Genomic DNA, 17,950 nt, shown 5'->3' on the forward strand with positions numbered 1-17,950 from the left:
ATTCATAACTAAAAGTCACATTAATTCTAAAAGGAATATATTAGTTTCAGACCTTTAACGTCGTTTTCCAGAATTCACACCATTTGAATTACGCGGCTTTGTATAATAGTTTCATAACTCTAAAATATCGATATCTACTTGGCATTGATATTTCCAAAACTAAAGTCTGCAAAAAAATATCTTTACCTTTTAAATCAAGCCTGAATGTACACCAAAAACTATGCCAAAACTCCTACTTAAAATTTCTAAAAAAAAAATTCTACTACTTCTAAGGAGCCTGGTGGAGAATAAAATTTTGCAGTAAAGTGTGCGGTGGCTTATAAACAAATATTATAAATTAAAATAAAATTCATACGTGCGATTTATTTTTTTGACTTTTGGCCAGGTTTGGGCTCAGTTTGCCCCACTGTGCATCGTAAGTATATGGACGCCTGCATCGCCGACAGATGCGAGGAAATATAGAGCTCAGGATCCTTTGTTGTACGTGTCAGCTGGGCCAAGAGGTTCCGCAATCCGTTTCAGGATTTCTGCTAAAATATGTCGAGAAAATTTATCCGCCATCGCCTCAATTTCCTTACAGTTCGTGATCATGTTGTGGACCTCGTTGGACAGCGTTGACCAGATAGGTGTTCGGGCAACACTAAAAGCTACTTGAAACTTCTACTGGCTGCCGGCATTCGTGATCATTACTGATTCTGCTGCAACAAGTTATCCAGTGACTATGTCGAAGACATCTCGGATTGTGAGCATATCGACGACATGCCGTTCCAACTTATCCAGTATTCTGAACCAGTAAACTTCTCAATTTCAGTACGTGGAAGCCCTTCCATGGTGATCAGGAAGCGAAACGTCAAGAACTTGTCGTTACCAGGATACTGGTCGTCAGAAACTTGCTGCCACCAGGAACCAGAGACATTCGAAAACCAAATTTGTGAGAACAGTATCGCCATCTATTTCGAAATCCAACCAATTCATAACAAAACGATCGCATCGCCATCTATAGCTCGCTATCGCCAGCTCTCTAAACGTAAGAACGTTCGCCTCTTTCGGCGCCAGGATGTCATGCTGTTGAATAAGGGGAAACAGAGTGGCAATCTCTTTATCCTAATGAGTGGCGCTGCGTTCCTCGTCTTCTACGTCAATCTCTTTATTGTTATAAGTGGCGCTTTAGATAAGCTCGTGTGAGATTACTATCTGGGACTGCCGGGCCCACTTGTTAACTACTGGACACGGCACTCAACGATATACCGCTGTATTCAGAGCGTCCCTCTAAAAATTTAATCCCGGTAGAATTTTTTTTCTATAATTAAAAAAAAATATTACAAATGATATTGCCTTAAACACAGCTGGCACCGGATATCCCGGTGTGACTCGAAAGGGCCGGGAGACGGGTCCGCCATGCCCCCATACGGAGGCCCGGCGCCCCACAGCAGGCTACTCAATCCGCCAAGGTGGCCAGTCTGCCCGAAGTCCAGTTACCAGCTCCTACCTGACTGAAGTCGGAGGTGGACATAGAACCATTTGAATGGAGCTAACATCTCCTACCGCCGTCAAGGGTAACAAAAGCCGGAGCCCGACTCCCCGGTAAAGCCACCAGTTATTGCACTCTCCGACCCGTTAAGGGCCCTACAGACAGACACACAGACACGGTGATTGTAATACCCCTCCTAGGGGACATAGTTCCCTCGAAGAGGTAAAAACGTTTTAAATGAACTGATAATATGCCGAAGCGAAGTGAGCTTTAGGCGAGTATATATACTGTACAACAAAAGGCAACTGAGATTCTAATTTCTCATAAACTTTGGGGGGAAAACATTTTAACATGGATGGTTTTTTTTAGATATACATAAAAAGTATTTTATCGAATTCTTCAATCTTAAAAAAAGGGCCAGGAATGATTTCACCTGCGGTTGTTCAATCAACAGTTTTCTACTCAATAATACACGACATATCCACACTTTATATGACTTCAATATATTAAAAAAATATTAAGTTATTGAGCCAAACATTTATGAGATAGGCAGTACGCTGGAAATAAAATCATAAATTACTACAAAACCACACTTAAACAAATATGGAAGACATCAAAATACTCTTTCCAGAGATGTTTGCTCAATCTCTCCATGTACAGTAGAGAAATCCCCAGTTGTGCCATCATTTTCAATCGCACAATGTTCTTACGCCCGTGTCGTGCATTTTGTAGATACACATTTTGCCACGAGAATATTTTTTTTAATTTTACCATATGATGTGAACAAATACATAAAAAGTTATTCACTCTTTTCCATTTAAAACTATTAGGGTTACACCTGATACGACCTGAATAGCTGAAATTGAACTTAATGGCCAAATTATGATAAATGTTATATTATTTCACTGTTTTCACAAATCGTAACCAAATTTCCAATTTCAAAGACCACCGTTTTGAAGGTGGAGATCGCCCATTTGCTCACCCTTGTGTAACACAGTAGAATTATTTCCCTGCCATTCAATTATAGCTTTTCATATTTTTATCATCTTAGGTATATATTGAGCAAATTGCGTTTTACGTCGTTCTATAAATACTTCTTACGTTGAAGGTAACTGCATCAGAAAGGTAAATATTTTCATGACTTCTCTTCTGAAATCTTCCGATTTGTCTCAAACTGGTCACAATATGTTCATGTGGAATAATGTGTAATCTACAAGTAAAAAAATATTAATGTTCAAAGTAGAAACGGTTACCAATTGTAGAAGATGACTTTACATATTTAGTTTGGAATAAAAAGGCAGTTACCAATCAAACGTTAATCAACAAAATAATGAAAGGAAAATCTGTAAAATTGGGTTTAGAATACAAAAAAAAACAAGAATCTTAAAAAAATTTAGATTTGGCAAACATCGTTGATATTACATGGGCATTTAGGATTAATACCCCTTCCAACTCGAACTTTCAGCTAAACACTAAATTGACGCGTTATGAAGAAACCCTGTAGAGGTTTTCAACGTTTTCTGCCACCATATGGAATACAGACTCGCTCAGTATCGCGCTGTATTTTGATAGTAACGCTCAAATAAATTATCTTTAACCAGAGGCGAGTTAAGAAGAGTAATAAAAACTGCATTTAAAAGCCACTTTAAATTCCAAAAAGGTGCGACTTTAAAAATTATAATTATAAATAAATTAAAAAATAATTAGGGTCTATATTTGAAATGTGAGCCATTTATTAAATTAAAACAACTATCCATTTGTCTGACGCCGTTCTCACTAGAAATGGTCCAGTTTAACACTTAGTTGTTTGTGAGAAGACTTAATCGAAAATTGCATCTACATAATTCGAGAATACATATCATTGTTTTCTCGTAAATTTTTTTTATATTCTGTCTAAAACCACAAATGGCGAAAAATAAGGTTTTGGCAATGACACTATCTTGTGTCAAAACTAGTCGGTTTAAATAAACTATTAAGTTCCGCAATTCAGCCATAATTTTAATAAAAAAATTATTTTGTAAGCGTGAAGAGATTCAGCCTTGTTATAATAAAGGTTCAATTTTATTTTAATAATTAAAATCATATTTTTGTTCAAATAATCATCTTAAATGCGTTTAAAAGCAACTTTGAGTATTATCATTTTTAGGAAAGATAAGATTTGAACTCAGTCGTTGTTATTGCGGAAGGATTCAACTTACGTTTTATTCAGATTACGAAGTATATATTTTGCACAAGCCACTTCCCAGGCCACGTAGGGAGATAATTTATTGTTTATAAAATCATTCAAAGCCCATGAATTATACATAAAATTCTACAGTTTAAAAAAAAGTTAATATTAGTTTTAAAAACCAAGGGCACTTTAAAATCAAAAACGTAGCCTGTTGGTTTAAAATCCCTCAACACCAAGCACCTGGCGTTATTATTTAACAATTTAAATAAAATGTGAAATTTCTTGACCAAATTGACGGAAACTCAAACAAAAAAGCTTTTGTTGTAAATGATAATGTAATTAATTAATATTAACTTAAACAAAAATATTATCGGTATAAGGCAGTAGCTGAAAATATTTTATGTAAAATATATTGAGTTCTTTAGTTTTGCCGCAGGGTCGGGTCTAGTTTAAAAGCCTTAGTTTTCGTATTCGACTAACTTAATATACCTTTGATATCATCATCAAATAGTCAATCAATTTTTTCTCTTTAAACAATCTTACCTTGTACGTAGAAATGCGCAATATTGATGAATTTTCAAAATTCATTTTACTGTACTACCCTAACACTACGTTAAAAAACCGAAAGAATACTAAGTATATTTGATAAAGTATAGCAATTATTAAAAAGTAATTTTATGAACTTGGTTTAAGGAAATTCATTTGCGAGATTGGGAAACGTTTTCCGATTTGTTGATGTTTTTGGCATTTTTTTGATATCGCCGACTTCACTTATTATTTAAAAAAATTTAATTTTGTCATGATTTTTGTAAAAGTTGTATTTTAGAAAAGCTGTGTAGCAAAACCCCTGAGATTCTGCCACGACAGTTTCCGTTAAACTAAACGCCACAATTGACGCACTACATTAAAACAAATTGAGAATTTCGAAAATTAGATTAAAATAGAAGTGAAATTGTTATTAAGTAAAACTAATCGAAAAAACGTTTTAAGCCAACGCTTTGGGTATTTTTAGCAAACAGTGTAAATCGTCCAAAATCCATTACTAGCAATACAATATTTGTAACGAGTGCTTTCGAAAATGTTGAATGTGTTTCAAAGAAAGCTCTGAAAGCTAAAACACTTAATCGATTTGCTCTGATATTTCGAAAGTAGATTAAATCCAGATTAAATAGATTAAATAGCTGAAATAGATTAAATCCAGATTAAACAGATAAAATCAGGATTAAATAGATTAAATTGTTATTATAATTATTAAATCATGATTGAAATTATTAAATTTTGTTTGAAGTGGTTAAATATTAGTTGACATTTTTGAATTGTGATTGAAGTGATTAAATACTAATTTAAATAATTTAACCGGGATTGAAATTACTAAATTTAGATTAGAATGCTTTAACCGTGAATGAAAAGTTAAAAACAAATTAGAATGATTAAATCGTGATATGGTATTGAAATAATATAAAAATGATTTTCATATGAAATACGTATATTTCTAACATTTCTGTTATTAATAAATTCAATATATACCTTTCTTGATTTCCCCTTACCGGGTCCCGAAAGTCGCTTTTGTCTTTAGAAATTTTCTAAGTAATTTCCCCTTGAAAAAACCCAGAAATACATGAACCGAATTTATAAGCGAGTGCTTTTTTCGGGGATACGTTTTCTTTGTACGCCTGGAGGAGGGCGGATTAGTTAAAATAAGGGAACACGTCCGGTAATTAATTCGTTATTTGGGACACCATACGCGTCAGTTTATTTTGGAAAGAAGATAATAATTACATTATATTCTATTCTATTCCCATTCTATTCCCATCCTATTCCCATCCTATTCTCATCATATTATCTTCCTATTCTCATCATATTCTTAGCATATTATCTTCCTATTCTCATCCTAATAGGAATTATAAATTATAAATTATAAATTATAAATTATCTTTGTATCTTTGATCTTTTATATTTTATGATATATATTATATAATCTTTTGGGTTCGGAGTATGAACGGCAGTAAAGAAAGAATTTTACTGTAATAGGAAAGTAGATCGAGAGAAAGATTTAGAGTCCGTTTGGGTTGAAATTGGGCTTACTTCAAAATCTAAATTAGTACTCGGTAATATTTACCTAAGTCCAACTACTACAGGCGAAGAACTTGGTAATCTACTAAATAGTCAGTTGTTTATGTACGAGGGATACATAATTATATTTCAAGATTTCAATTTCAGTTCACTAGACTGCTACAACCTTGACAACTCCTGTTAATTCTATGTGAAGAAAAACGCAGGCATTATTCTTGATCTCGCCCAATTTTGTAATCTAAAGCAAATAAACACAGTGGCAAACTTCGAGGGAAACCATTTCGATTTATGCCTCGTAAATAATAATACAACTATTATTAGGTCTGCTAGAGCGTAAGTCCCAGTAGACGTTTATCACCCGTCCTTGTTACACGTTTTTTAATTTCCCTCAAAAAAATAAGAATTATAATACCGCTAACTACCAATTTAAAAATGGGGACTACCCTGCACTATATAATTATGTGGCCAAAATTGATTGGACTCCTGTATATACTTCTACCGATGTGTCGCAATTTGTTGAGTATTTAACCAGTCAGTTAAAGACCTCATATAAATTGAATTTTGTATCCATGTTTAAAATTTTTTTATAATAAAATTAAAATAACACGACTGATTAACGTTTATAACATTAAACAAATTTTAAGCCATGAAGTATCAGTCGTGTTATTTTAATTTTATTATAAAAAGTTAAAGACCTCATTAGATAAGTACATACAGAACCATCTAAAACTTACAATTCCTTTTCACAATTCCCGAGCTGGTTTTCTGCAGAACTGAAAAAAGCACTTAAACGAAAAAATACTTGCACCGGAAATCTAAACGCATTCCAACTTTAATAAATATTGAGAATTTCAACTCACATCGTCATTAAGCCAAAATCCTTATTCGTCGGGATAAATATAGTTATCTAGAAACCATAAGCCAGAGTGTTGGGAAGAATCCAGAGAAATTTTGGTCATTTGTCAGTAATACTAGAAAGCGTGCGAACCATTCAATTACGCTTACTAAACAATCTCAATTATTAACTGATAGCTCCGAGATAGCTGGAGAATTTTCGAAGACGTTTTCAAATATTGCAAGCGACAATTCCTTACCATTTACTCCCTCTAATAGAACCCCGAGCAAATAACTTCTTTAAAATAAATACTACAACAAACGATGTTATTAACGCTATAAATAAACTAAAACCGACAACAACATCAGGCACTGACAAGATTCCGAATTTAATTCTTAAGGGTGTTAGGGATATTGTCATCGAGCCACTTGTGTATATTTTTAATTTATCCTATCGCTCTGGAATTTTCCCTTCAACTTGGAAGTAAGCTATAATCACTCCAGTTATTAAAAGCGGCTTCAGTGGAGAATCTGAAAATTTTAGACCGATCTCGGTTTTGAACTCTTTGAGCATGGTGTTCGATTTCGTTACTCAAGCCCACTTCTACAATTGGTTTAAAATGTTTATCTGTCTGGACGAACTAATTACATAATATGTAATAACGTAAGTTACTGACGTATCTTATGGTGTTTCCTGTGGTATTCACTTGTCCCACTATTTTTAACGTCTATATTTTCGATATTCCGGTTCACATAGAACACTCTAAACTTCATCAACTTGATGATGATCACAATCTCTCGAAAATAATTAAGTCATCTAATGACAGCAAAGAACTACAGGCAGACTTAGAGAACCTAAATATTTGGTGTTCGGAAAATAGCATCCCAATAAATGCAAAGAAAACAGTAGTCGTATCATACACGTGTAAAACTAATATGCTTGTATATAATTACAGATTAAATGGTATAGTTGTAAGACGTGAAAGTGTAGTGAAAGATCTAGGGGTAATGTAAATAGTTTATTTTAAGTTGTTTTTAATTTTAAAGATGTACCCACTTATGCTCATGGTTTTTTTTAAATAATTGGTCAAATCCTCTATTAATATAAAAAAATTGACATTGTCTTAAGTTAAGCACAATCGAATTATTGTATTTCTGACATTCCTGTAACATGTTATACGGTGCCTTTTTTCTTTCTATTTAACTGTGTTATGACTTGCTGGTGCGCACTGCACAGTTTCATGACACATTAAAATCAATTCAATTCAATATATGATATATGTTATGTGATGTGATATATGGAATGTGATATATGACATGATATATGATATATGACATATGACATGATATATGACATATGACATGATATATGGAATATGATATATGACATGATATATGACATATGATATATTACGTATGACGTATTACATATGACATATTACTTATGAAATATTATATATTATACCAGTGGTACCTGTCGCGAACGGTTACCTCCTTGTTTCCTCCGTCGATCAATTTACTCTTATTAGTTATTATTATTATTATTGATGACTTAGGCCTAAGGTGGTGCCTTGGCTGTTAGCCTAGCTGATTATTATTATTATTATTATTATTATCCCTTTTTTACCGTGTTTTCAAAAACTAATTATTGGTGCTGCAAAGTTGTATGAAGTTTATTTTCATTTTATTCATTTTTATTTATAACTTTTAGTAAGTTAAGTTAACTTAAATAACTACTTGTTTAATGCGGAGTCAATCGTAAGCCTCGGCCCAAAAATTTGGTTTTGGTCTCTGGGACCGAAAATTCTCGTTGCAAGTGGACTGCCGACGACTTAATATTTAATCCTAGATTGAACTACATGTAAGGATTCAGCAACGAAAAACTGTGAGATCGTCTGTAACCTTTATCCCAGCCTTAAGCCTTGGTTTATCTTCTATTATGCCGGGAAGCTTAGATTTGTGTCCAAATTATAAAGAATCAATATATGGAAGACAATTTTTAATACCTTGTACGACATGTAATAGACGATTCCACTGCGGCCCGAAATCGTTTTGACTCAGCTACACAGAAGATCAAAGAATTGAACTATTTAATGGAGTAACTAGTTAATTTAAATGTCAAAAATGTATAGATAATTTAAATGTTTCTCAAGCATCTAAACTTAACCCAAGTATTATTTACGATATGGACATCGATAAATCAGTATTGGAGGAGGATAAATAAAACAGTAAAGCTTTCATTTTTATATTAATTTAACACCTAAAAGTTTTATTCAAATACCCAAAAGAGCTTATTACAAATAACTCGTACCAATAGTGGTTTCAATAAGAATTTCTCTCTCTGGTTTGCCCCCCTACATAAAAGAGTAAGACTGCATAGAAATTTCGGTTGGTCGGTCAAACCCGTTTGAATTTTGTTCGGAGCCAAGCCAAATCAATACTTTGCGCCTGCGTAAATGGCGTTATAGAGAAGTCAGGTTTGGGTCATTCCAGGACAGATTTTCCCACTTATTCACCCGACCATCGCCAAATTTCGTGATTGAGCGGTTGCTGAGATACAGTGTAGTCACATTTTTGAAAATGACATTGAACCCTACCATTAACCATTTTGTATCTCAGCTTCTACTTAACCCAAAAATTCGAAAGAGGGCTCATTTGAAAGCAATTGAAGAACGCAATGTAAATAAGCACTTAGGTTTATGCTATATATAAGATAAAATACAATAAATCAAGTTTTAAATAGTTGACCTTTGACCCTGAAAATAGCTCATTTTTAATTTTCAAAATTTAATTTTTTTCCGCATTCCCTATACGCGCTTTAGTTGCAGTCAAAAAACTGCGAGGGTAATATTTTTTGTTTTCGAGAAAAAAAATTATTTTGTTTACCCCTCCTTAAAAAAAATATAGAAATTAAAAAAAATATATACAGGGTGTTAACTAAAAAACGATACAGATGCAATTACTCAACATGTGTTTTAAGTAAGAATTTTAAATTTGCAGGTTACATAGAGGGTGCAGAGGGACAAATGTCAATGAAAATTTCTATGACCTTGAACCGGGTCTTCAAGGTCATTCAAATTTTATCTCGAGAACCATTAGGATTAGAAAAATGGTTCCAATTAGAAATGTGTTCTACGTTTAATTTTAAGTCTAATCAACTTTGACCCGATCTAATTTGACCAATGGGAAGCCGAGAAATGTTAGACCAAAAACCATAAGGTCGTGTACAGTGGTATTCTAATGTTTGGGCGTACGCGACTTCTTGTTTGTCTTATATCATAATTGTTTTTAACGCTTATCAATCAGATATTAGCATTTCTTAATCAATATTACATTTTTTAAATTCTGTATAAAAACCGTTGTAAATCTCAAAAAGGCGTCAGTTTGATTCCTGTTCGTCTCCTGTAAATATGATTTTAAATTAAAAGTTTGCATATCATGAACCGTCGTTTATTCTGTTGACATCTATCACGAACATATTTTTGGTCCGTCGAGCCGGATACAGTCGCGGTAATTAGTTGAGGTTTCCAACTCCTTGCCGTTACCAGTATCCAGTCTTCGTGGGAAGTAGTGTCACCATTCAGAGTCCGATTCAAGTGCGTAACTTCCATTATCAATCGGTATGGATCATCATACAGCTCGCAGACGATCGATCAAGGGTCAGATTACCAGGTTCGAGGCGGTCATCAAGAATCATGCCACCATGCCCATCACACCAGTCGCAGTGGCAACGTACAAAAAGAAAGCCGATGCATTAGCCGCCGATTTGGAAACAGTTCAACAGTACATCAGTACCAACTGCCCAGTAGATGACTTCAATGCGCACGAAGCAGAGTACAATGCTCTCGTCACCCGTATGGAAAACATAGTTATATTCTTCGACACGCTCAATATTCAAGTGCCAACCGTACCAAGTAGTCTACCGACAGCTGATATTAAGCTACCGAAACTAGAGCTTCCAGTCTTCGGAGGAAACTACATAGACTGGTTCCCGTTCCATGACCTCTTTACAGCCACGGTTCATAACAATGGAACTCTATCAAGTGCCCAGAAGTTTCAGTACCTCAAAACATCTCTACGCGGTGAGGCAGCTATGCTTATCCACGCGATCCCAGTCACGGATGGAAACTACGCCGAGGCATGGGATATTCTTCTCAATCGGTTCAACAACACTCGAGAGATCGTTAACGCTCACATCAAACGGCTACTTAATCAAGCTTCTGTCAGTGACGAATCAGCAGCTTCGCTAAGACGCTTGATTGACACGACGGCAGAGTGTATTCGCTCTCTGAAAGTTCTGCAAGAGCCCGTCCAACACTGGAATGCCATACTCATTTATGTAATTGGAGAAAAACTCAATAACGAGTCTAGAAGACAATGGGAGCTATCGCTGACAAGTACTACGAGACCTACGTATGAGGAATTAACCACGTTTCTCGAACAGAGAGCTCGAGCCTTAGCCGCTTCCCAATCCACATCGAGAGAAACCAGAAGCAAGCAAGCATCAACGCCATTTCCCAGGAAATATCCGGTATCACATCACGGTTCCATACGAGACAACGCATGCTCGATCTGCACTGACTCGCACCCCACATTCAAATGCCCATCCTTGCTGAAGGCTACGCATGAAGCTCGATGGAATTTAGTCAAATCGCACTCGCTTTGCTTCAACTGCCTAAGAAACGACCACGTCAGCCACGACTGCAAATCCGGTAATTGTCGAAAATGCAAGGCGAGGCATAACACTCTTTTGCATCAAGATTCGCAAGAGATGGACTCCACGTCCCGTGAAAACTCGAGAAGCGAAGTCCTTGCACATGTATCCCGCCAGCATATCGAGCCTTCTCAAGTTATACTACCGACAGCAATCATTCAGGTCCGGGGTGGTAACGGTTCCATCTGGCCAAGTAGAGCGCTGATCGACTCTGGCTCGCAAGCGAGTTTTATTTCCGAACAGTTCATGCAAAAGTTACAAGTCAGACGAACTCATCAGACCCTGACGATAGGTGGAATTGGTGCGACCAGTCTCAGCCAATCTAGAGGAGGCGCAACGCTGTCCATCAGTTCCAGTAGCGATCCCACCTTCAAGGCAACAATTGAAGTCCTGATCCTTAAAGACGTCACGGAAAGGCTTCTTAATTTCGCCGTCAATACTCGTAACTGGTCGCGCATCAAGCAACTACAACTTGCAGATCCAACGTTCAACATTCCAGGCTCAGTCGATATACTGCTTGGAGCAAACGTTTTCCTAGGCCTCATTAGAGATGGTAAACTAATGGGAAGATCTGGAGTACCTGGAGCGTTCAAGACCGTCTTTGGTTGGGTGGTAGCGGGTACCACCGGAACCCAAGACCGGAACAGTAACACATCGTCAATTAAAGTTCATCATTGCCAGCTTGAAACCCAACTCGCCAGGTTCTGGGAAATCGAAGAACTAGCAGATCAGTCCAATTTCACATCTACCGAGATCCAGTGCGAACAGAAGTTTGAAGACGCATTCAGCCGAAACGCTAGTGGACGGTTCGTTGTCAGACTTCCAATCAAGGAGGGTCCCGAGCCGCTCGATGAATCTAGGAGTATAGCATTACGAAGATTCAAATACGTCGAACGCCGTTTAGAAGCTAATCCGTTGAACTACGAGAAATACCGAAGATTCATGGAAGAATATATCCAGTTGCGTCACATGGAGCTCGTTTCCACTGAAAGCAGATTCGCAGATAACACCTACTATTTACCGCACCATGCAGTCTTCAAGGAATCAAGTTCGACAACAAAACTAAGAGTCGTATTTGACGGGTCCTCTAAAACCTCCAACGGAGTCTCTTTGAACAACATCCTCCTCGTAGGTCCAAAACTACAGTTAGATGTCGTAAACCTACTCATCAGATTTCGAAACCACGCAGTCGCACTAATGGCCGATATCGAGAAAATGTATCGCCAAATCTTAATTCACAACGAAGACCTCCGCTACCAACGAATACTATGGAGACATCGAAAGGAAGATCCGATCGAAGATTATCAACTACGTACGGTGACATACGGGACAGCGTCAGCATCCTATTTGGCTACTAAGGTCTTACAACAGTTATCTAAAGACGTAGAGTCCAAGTACCCGTTGGCTTCTCAAGTCCTCAAGGACGATTTCTACATGGACGATCTCCTTTCAGGCGCAACCAATACAATCAGCGCCATAAAACTACAACAACAGCTCAGTCAAGCCACGAGCGAAGCAGGACTTCCATTGCGGAAATGGGCGTCAAACGATCCAGGCGTCATGGAAATAATACCTTCGGAGCAGAGGGAAATCTTGGTTCCCTTAAATATCAACAACGCCGAATCAATCCCAACCTTGGGCCTACAATGGACACCGGCAGTAGACGTCCTCTCATTTGTTCTTACATCACCGAATTCCAGAGAAGTCGTTACTAAACGCACCATCCTGTCTGACACCGCCAAGGTTTTCGATCCCTTAGGTCTCTTGTCTCCAATCCTGATCCGAGCGAAAATCCTGCTGCAAGAGATGTGGCAAATCAAGGTTACCTGGGATGAAGAGTTACCATCGACGATCGTTCACAAATGGCATACCTTCCGAAAAGATCTAACCGGCATTGAAGATATCCGAATCCAGCGCTTCATCAGTCAACCTCAAGCCTCAAACTTGAGCTTACATGGCTTCTGCGATGCGTCGGAAAAGGCGTATGCGGCGGCGGTTTATTTGAAAACTATTGATGAAGCCGGACTGGTCTCGGTTCAATTGATCGTCGCCAAGACCAGAATTGCTCCTCTTCGACAAATTACGTTACCTAGACTAGAACTATGCGCTACAGTCCTTCTCGCACGACTTATCACACTCGTACAACAGTCTCTACGAAGCACCATATCAGAAGTTCATGGATGGAGCGACAGTCGCATCGTACTGTCCTGGCTGGCCTCACATCCTCAACGATGGAAGACATTCATCGCAAACCGGGTGTCAGAAGTTCAAAACATACGACCCGTTATCCAGTGGCATCACGTTTCGGGTAAACTCAACCCCGCGGATTGTGCCTCACGTGGCATTGACGCCAAGGAACTTCTAACGCACCCTCTATGGTGGCATGGTCCAAACTGGCTACAAACTGAATCAATCAACACCGATGAATCGCCCATTAAAGAGTATCCCGAATGCAGAATTGAGGAGCGAATCAAACCAGTCATCGCTGTGCATTCCAAGAGCGATACCAGTCTCTTAGAACGATATTCATCATTAACGAAGCTCCTTCACGTTACCGGGTACATTCAACGTTATCTTCGCAACAGCCGAACCTTGCCGGAATCAAGAGAACTGGGCCCGTTAACGAAGGAAGAGAACGATCGCGCATTCAATCATTGGATAAAAGTCACTCAATCGGCTCACTTCGGAGCAGAAATCCGACATCTGGAAGATAAAAAACCTCTACCAACAAAAAGCAAAATTCTGGGGCGGACACCATTCTTGGACGCAGCCGGTGTCCTTAGAGTTGGCGGACGAATCCGACATGCGAAAATCTCAATCGATCAAATTCACCCAGTCATCCTGCCTCGAAAAAGTACATTCACTGATCTCATCAACAACGAACATGCCAAAACACTACATGGAGGGCCGCAACTAATGATGGCGTCCTTACAATCGAAGTTCTGGATCATGGGGCTTCGTGATGCTGTTCGCTTTCATTTCCGAAGGTGTTTGAGATGTGTCCGACAACAGGCAAAAACCATCACTCAACTTATGGGCAATCTACCAGCTCCTAGAGTCAACCCCGGACGAGCGTTCCTCAAAAGTGGAGTCGACTACGCCGGTCCGTTCAATCTGAAAGTCATGAAGGGACGAGGATGCCGATCATTCAAAGGCTATATCGCCATATTCGCCTGTTTCTCGACCCGTGCACTGCACCTCGAACTGGTCAGCGACATGACTACTGCTGCATTCTTGGCAGCCTTCAAACGCTTCGTCTCCCGTCGAGGCAAATGCACCGACGTCTATAGCGATTGCGGGACGAACTTCGTTGGAGCCAACAAGGAACTTAAGGAATTTATACGAATTGTCTCAACTAACACCAAAGACCAGACCATAGCGCAATGGATGAGCGACGAAGGAACCATCTGGCATTTCAACCCCCCGGCAGCTCCGCATTTTGGTGGCCTCTGGGAAGCGGGCGTGAAATCAGTGAAATATCACCTGAAGAGAGTCATCAGGGAGACACGACCGACGTTCGAAGAGATGCAGACACTACTATGTCAAGTAGAAGCATGTCTAAACTCCCGTCCCCTGACTCCAATGACATCAGATCCAGCCGACTTAGCAGTCTTGACACCAGGACATTTTCTGATTGGGGACTCCTTGACGTCCATACCAGAACCCGATTTCACTTCAACCAACATCAACCGTCTCTCCCGATGGCAGCTCGGACAACAGATATTACAACACTTTTGGCGACGTTGGCAAGCCGAGTACCTGTCACGACTCCAACAACGTCCAAAATGGACGAAGAGTACTCGCAATCTAGAAATCGGAGATTTGGTACTACTTAAGGAGGAGTTACCGCCAACCAAATGGAAGATGGCCAGAATCATTAAAATCCATCCAGGGGCCGATCAACTTGTTCGCGTCGTCACGGTCAAGACTACGGACAGGAAATTGCAACGACCGGTCACCAAACTGTGTCAACTTCCGTTGGAGCCTTCACTTTAAAATTCACATTTTAAGGTGGGCGGGATTTTTGGGCGTACGCGACTTCTTGTTTGTCTTATATCATAATTGTTTTTAACGCTTATCAATCAGATATTAGCATTTCTTAATCAATATTACATTTTTTAAATTCTGTATAAAAAGTTTTAAAAACCGTTGTAAATCTCAAAAAGGCGTCAGTTTGATTCCTGTTCGTCTCCTGTAAATATGATTTTAAATTAAAAGTTTGCATATCATGAACCGTCGTTTATTCTGTTGACATCTATCACGAACATATTTTTGGTCCGTCGAGCCGGATACAGTCGCGGTAATTAGTTGAGGTTTCCAACTCCTTGCCGTTACCAGTATCCAGTCTTCGTGGGAAGTAGTGTCACCATTCAGAGTCCGATTCAAGTGCGTAACTTCCATTATCAATCGGTATGGATCATCATACAGCTCGCAGACGATCGATCAAAGGTCAGATTACCAGGTTCGAGGCGGTCATCAAGAATCATGCCACCATGCCCATCACACCAGTCGCAGTGGCAACGTACAAAAAGAAAGCCGATGCATTAGCCGCCGATTTGGAAACAGTTCAACAGTACATCAGTACCAACTGCCCAGTAGATGACTTCAATGCGCACGAAGCAGAGTACAATGCTCTCGTCACCCGTATGGAAAACATAGTTATATTCTTCGACACGCTCAATATTCAAGTGCCAACCGTACCAAGTAGTCTACCGACAGCTGATATTAAGCTACCGAAACTAGAGCTTCCAGTCTTCGGAGGAAACTACATAGACTGGTTCCCGTTCCATGACCTCTTTACAGCCACGGTTCATAACAATGGAACTCTATCAAGTGCCCAGAAGTTTCAGTACCTCAAAACATCTCTACGCGGTGAGGCAGCTATGCTTATCCACGCGATCCCAGTCACGGATGGAAACTACGCCGAGGCATGGGATATTCTTCTCAATCGGTTCAACAACACTCGAGAGATCGTTAACGCTCACATCAAACGGCTACTTAATCAAGCTTCTGTCAGTGACGAATCAGCAGCTTCGCTAAGACGCTTGATTGACACGACGGCAGAGTGTTCGTCTCCTGTAAATATGATTTTAAATTAAAAGTTTGCATATCATGAACCGTCGTTTATTCTGTTGACATCTATCACGAACATCTAATCTTAAATCTCTATATATGTTTTAACGGGGGGTATACAAAATAATTTATTTTCTCCAAAACAGTAAATATTACCTTCGCAGTTTTTTGACTGCAACTAAAGCGCGTATAGGGAATGTGGAAAAAAATTAAATTTTGAAAATTAAAAATGAGCTATTTTCAGGGTCAAAGGTCAACTATTTAAAACTTGATTATTATATTTTATCTTATATATAGCATGAACCTAAGTGCTTATTTACATTGCCCTCTTCAATTGCTTTCAAATGAGCCCTCTTTCGAATTATTGGGTTAAGTAGAAGCTGAGATAAAAAATGGTTAATGGTAGGGTTCGATGTCATTTTAAAAAATGTGACTTCACTATATCTCAGCAACCGCTCAATCAATCTTCCTGAAAATTTCAGAATCGCCTTCTACGGCCAAAATAACCCTAAATACGAGATTTCACGAAATTTGGCGATGGTCTGGTGAACAAGTGGGAAAATTTATCCTGGAATGACCCGTTTACTATTATCCTTGGCCCTTCAGGTTTGTGCAACGTGCTGTGGGAAGAAACGGTAAAAACCAAATTTCTGTTACACGCAATACTTTTTAAAGAAAAGTACTTACGTATTCATTTCTAGAGCACTTGTACAGTTAACATGGGTGATTTTACCAACACACCAAAACGGTATAAGGATAAGCCTTTGCCGATGATAACATTGGGACTGGGAGTTAATTTTAAAGGAAAGGAAATTTGTCGAGCAGGAAGAAAAAACCATTAAAATAAACGAAGGAAATTCGCCGGAAATTAAAAATGTGTTGGGGGAGAGTCTTCGTAGTAAATCAAATGTACCAACGTTAAAAAAAGTTAGATCTGCAAGACATTGAAACAATAGTGCAACCTCTCGCATCTACCAGCTGCCAAAAAAACTCTAATTTCAAAAAGTCTACTGTTAATTTGTAAAATTTACCGAAAGGCCCTTGGACCAAACAGATACTACACTTTCCAGAAGAATACAGTATCAACATAATATTTGATTACTTTCATAGAAACATTTAGAGGATGGGAACAGAATGGTCAAAGCAGGGAAGGTAAGAAGTGTTTTTTATTTGTGCCCCATTGAAAATTCCACTTTTGTAAAGTGTATCGTCACATAATCGTAAAGCTCAAAGGAATATGTGGTTCATATTAATCTTGATAATTCAACAGGAGTAGTTACAGCGGCTTATTGTCAGTGCCCTTGCGGAACTGCTGTTGTTTGTAAACACGTAAGCGCTATTTTATTTTACCTTTGGGACTGAAAAGTTGATAAACGAATCTATATTCAAGATGATGTTGCGTGTACTGAGCGTGAAAGACAATGGGGTAATCCAACCCCAAAAACTTCCAAGCTTCAAAACAAAAAATATCTTCCCTAAGCTTCGTAAGGCATAAACTTAAACACCGTTTAACAGAAAAAGTTATTAAAAAGCGTTCAAATGGAGTCTCAAAATACACTTCACTACCCAAACTAAATGATAATGAATTAGCTGACGACAATGAAAAGTTAAAAAT

The 17,950-nt window shown here is 38.3% G+C and overlaps 2 protein-coding genes across 2 annotated transcripts in view; one reads left to right on the top strand and one right to left on the bottom strand.

Moving 5' to 3' along the window:
* The window catches only part of LOC149944531 (oxysterol-binding protein-related protein 1-like), a 273,668-nt gene that overhangs the window by 137,239 nt on the left and 118,479 nt on the right, over nucleotides 1–17,950 (bottom strand). The gene's annotated exons all lie outside the window — the stretch shown is intronic.
* LOC149944532 (uncharacterized) lies at nucleotides 10,171–15,258 on the top strand. The gene has a single exon (XM_090176384.1). It carries the CDS (start codon nucleotides 10,171–10,173, stop codon nucleotides 15,256–15,258), a length of 5,088 nt encoding a protein of 1,695 aa, XP_090032510.1.

This window comes from Leiobunum rupestre, chromosome 5, assembly GCF_980474605.1.
Source record: "Leiobunum rupestre chromosome 5, qqLeiRupe1.1.hap1, whole genome shotgun sequence".
Taxonomy (NCBI): domain Eukaryota; kingdom Metazoa; phylum Arthropoda; class Arachnida; order Opiliones; family Sclerosomatidae; genus Leiobunum; species Leiobunum rupestre.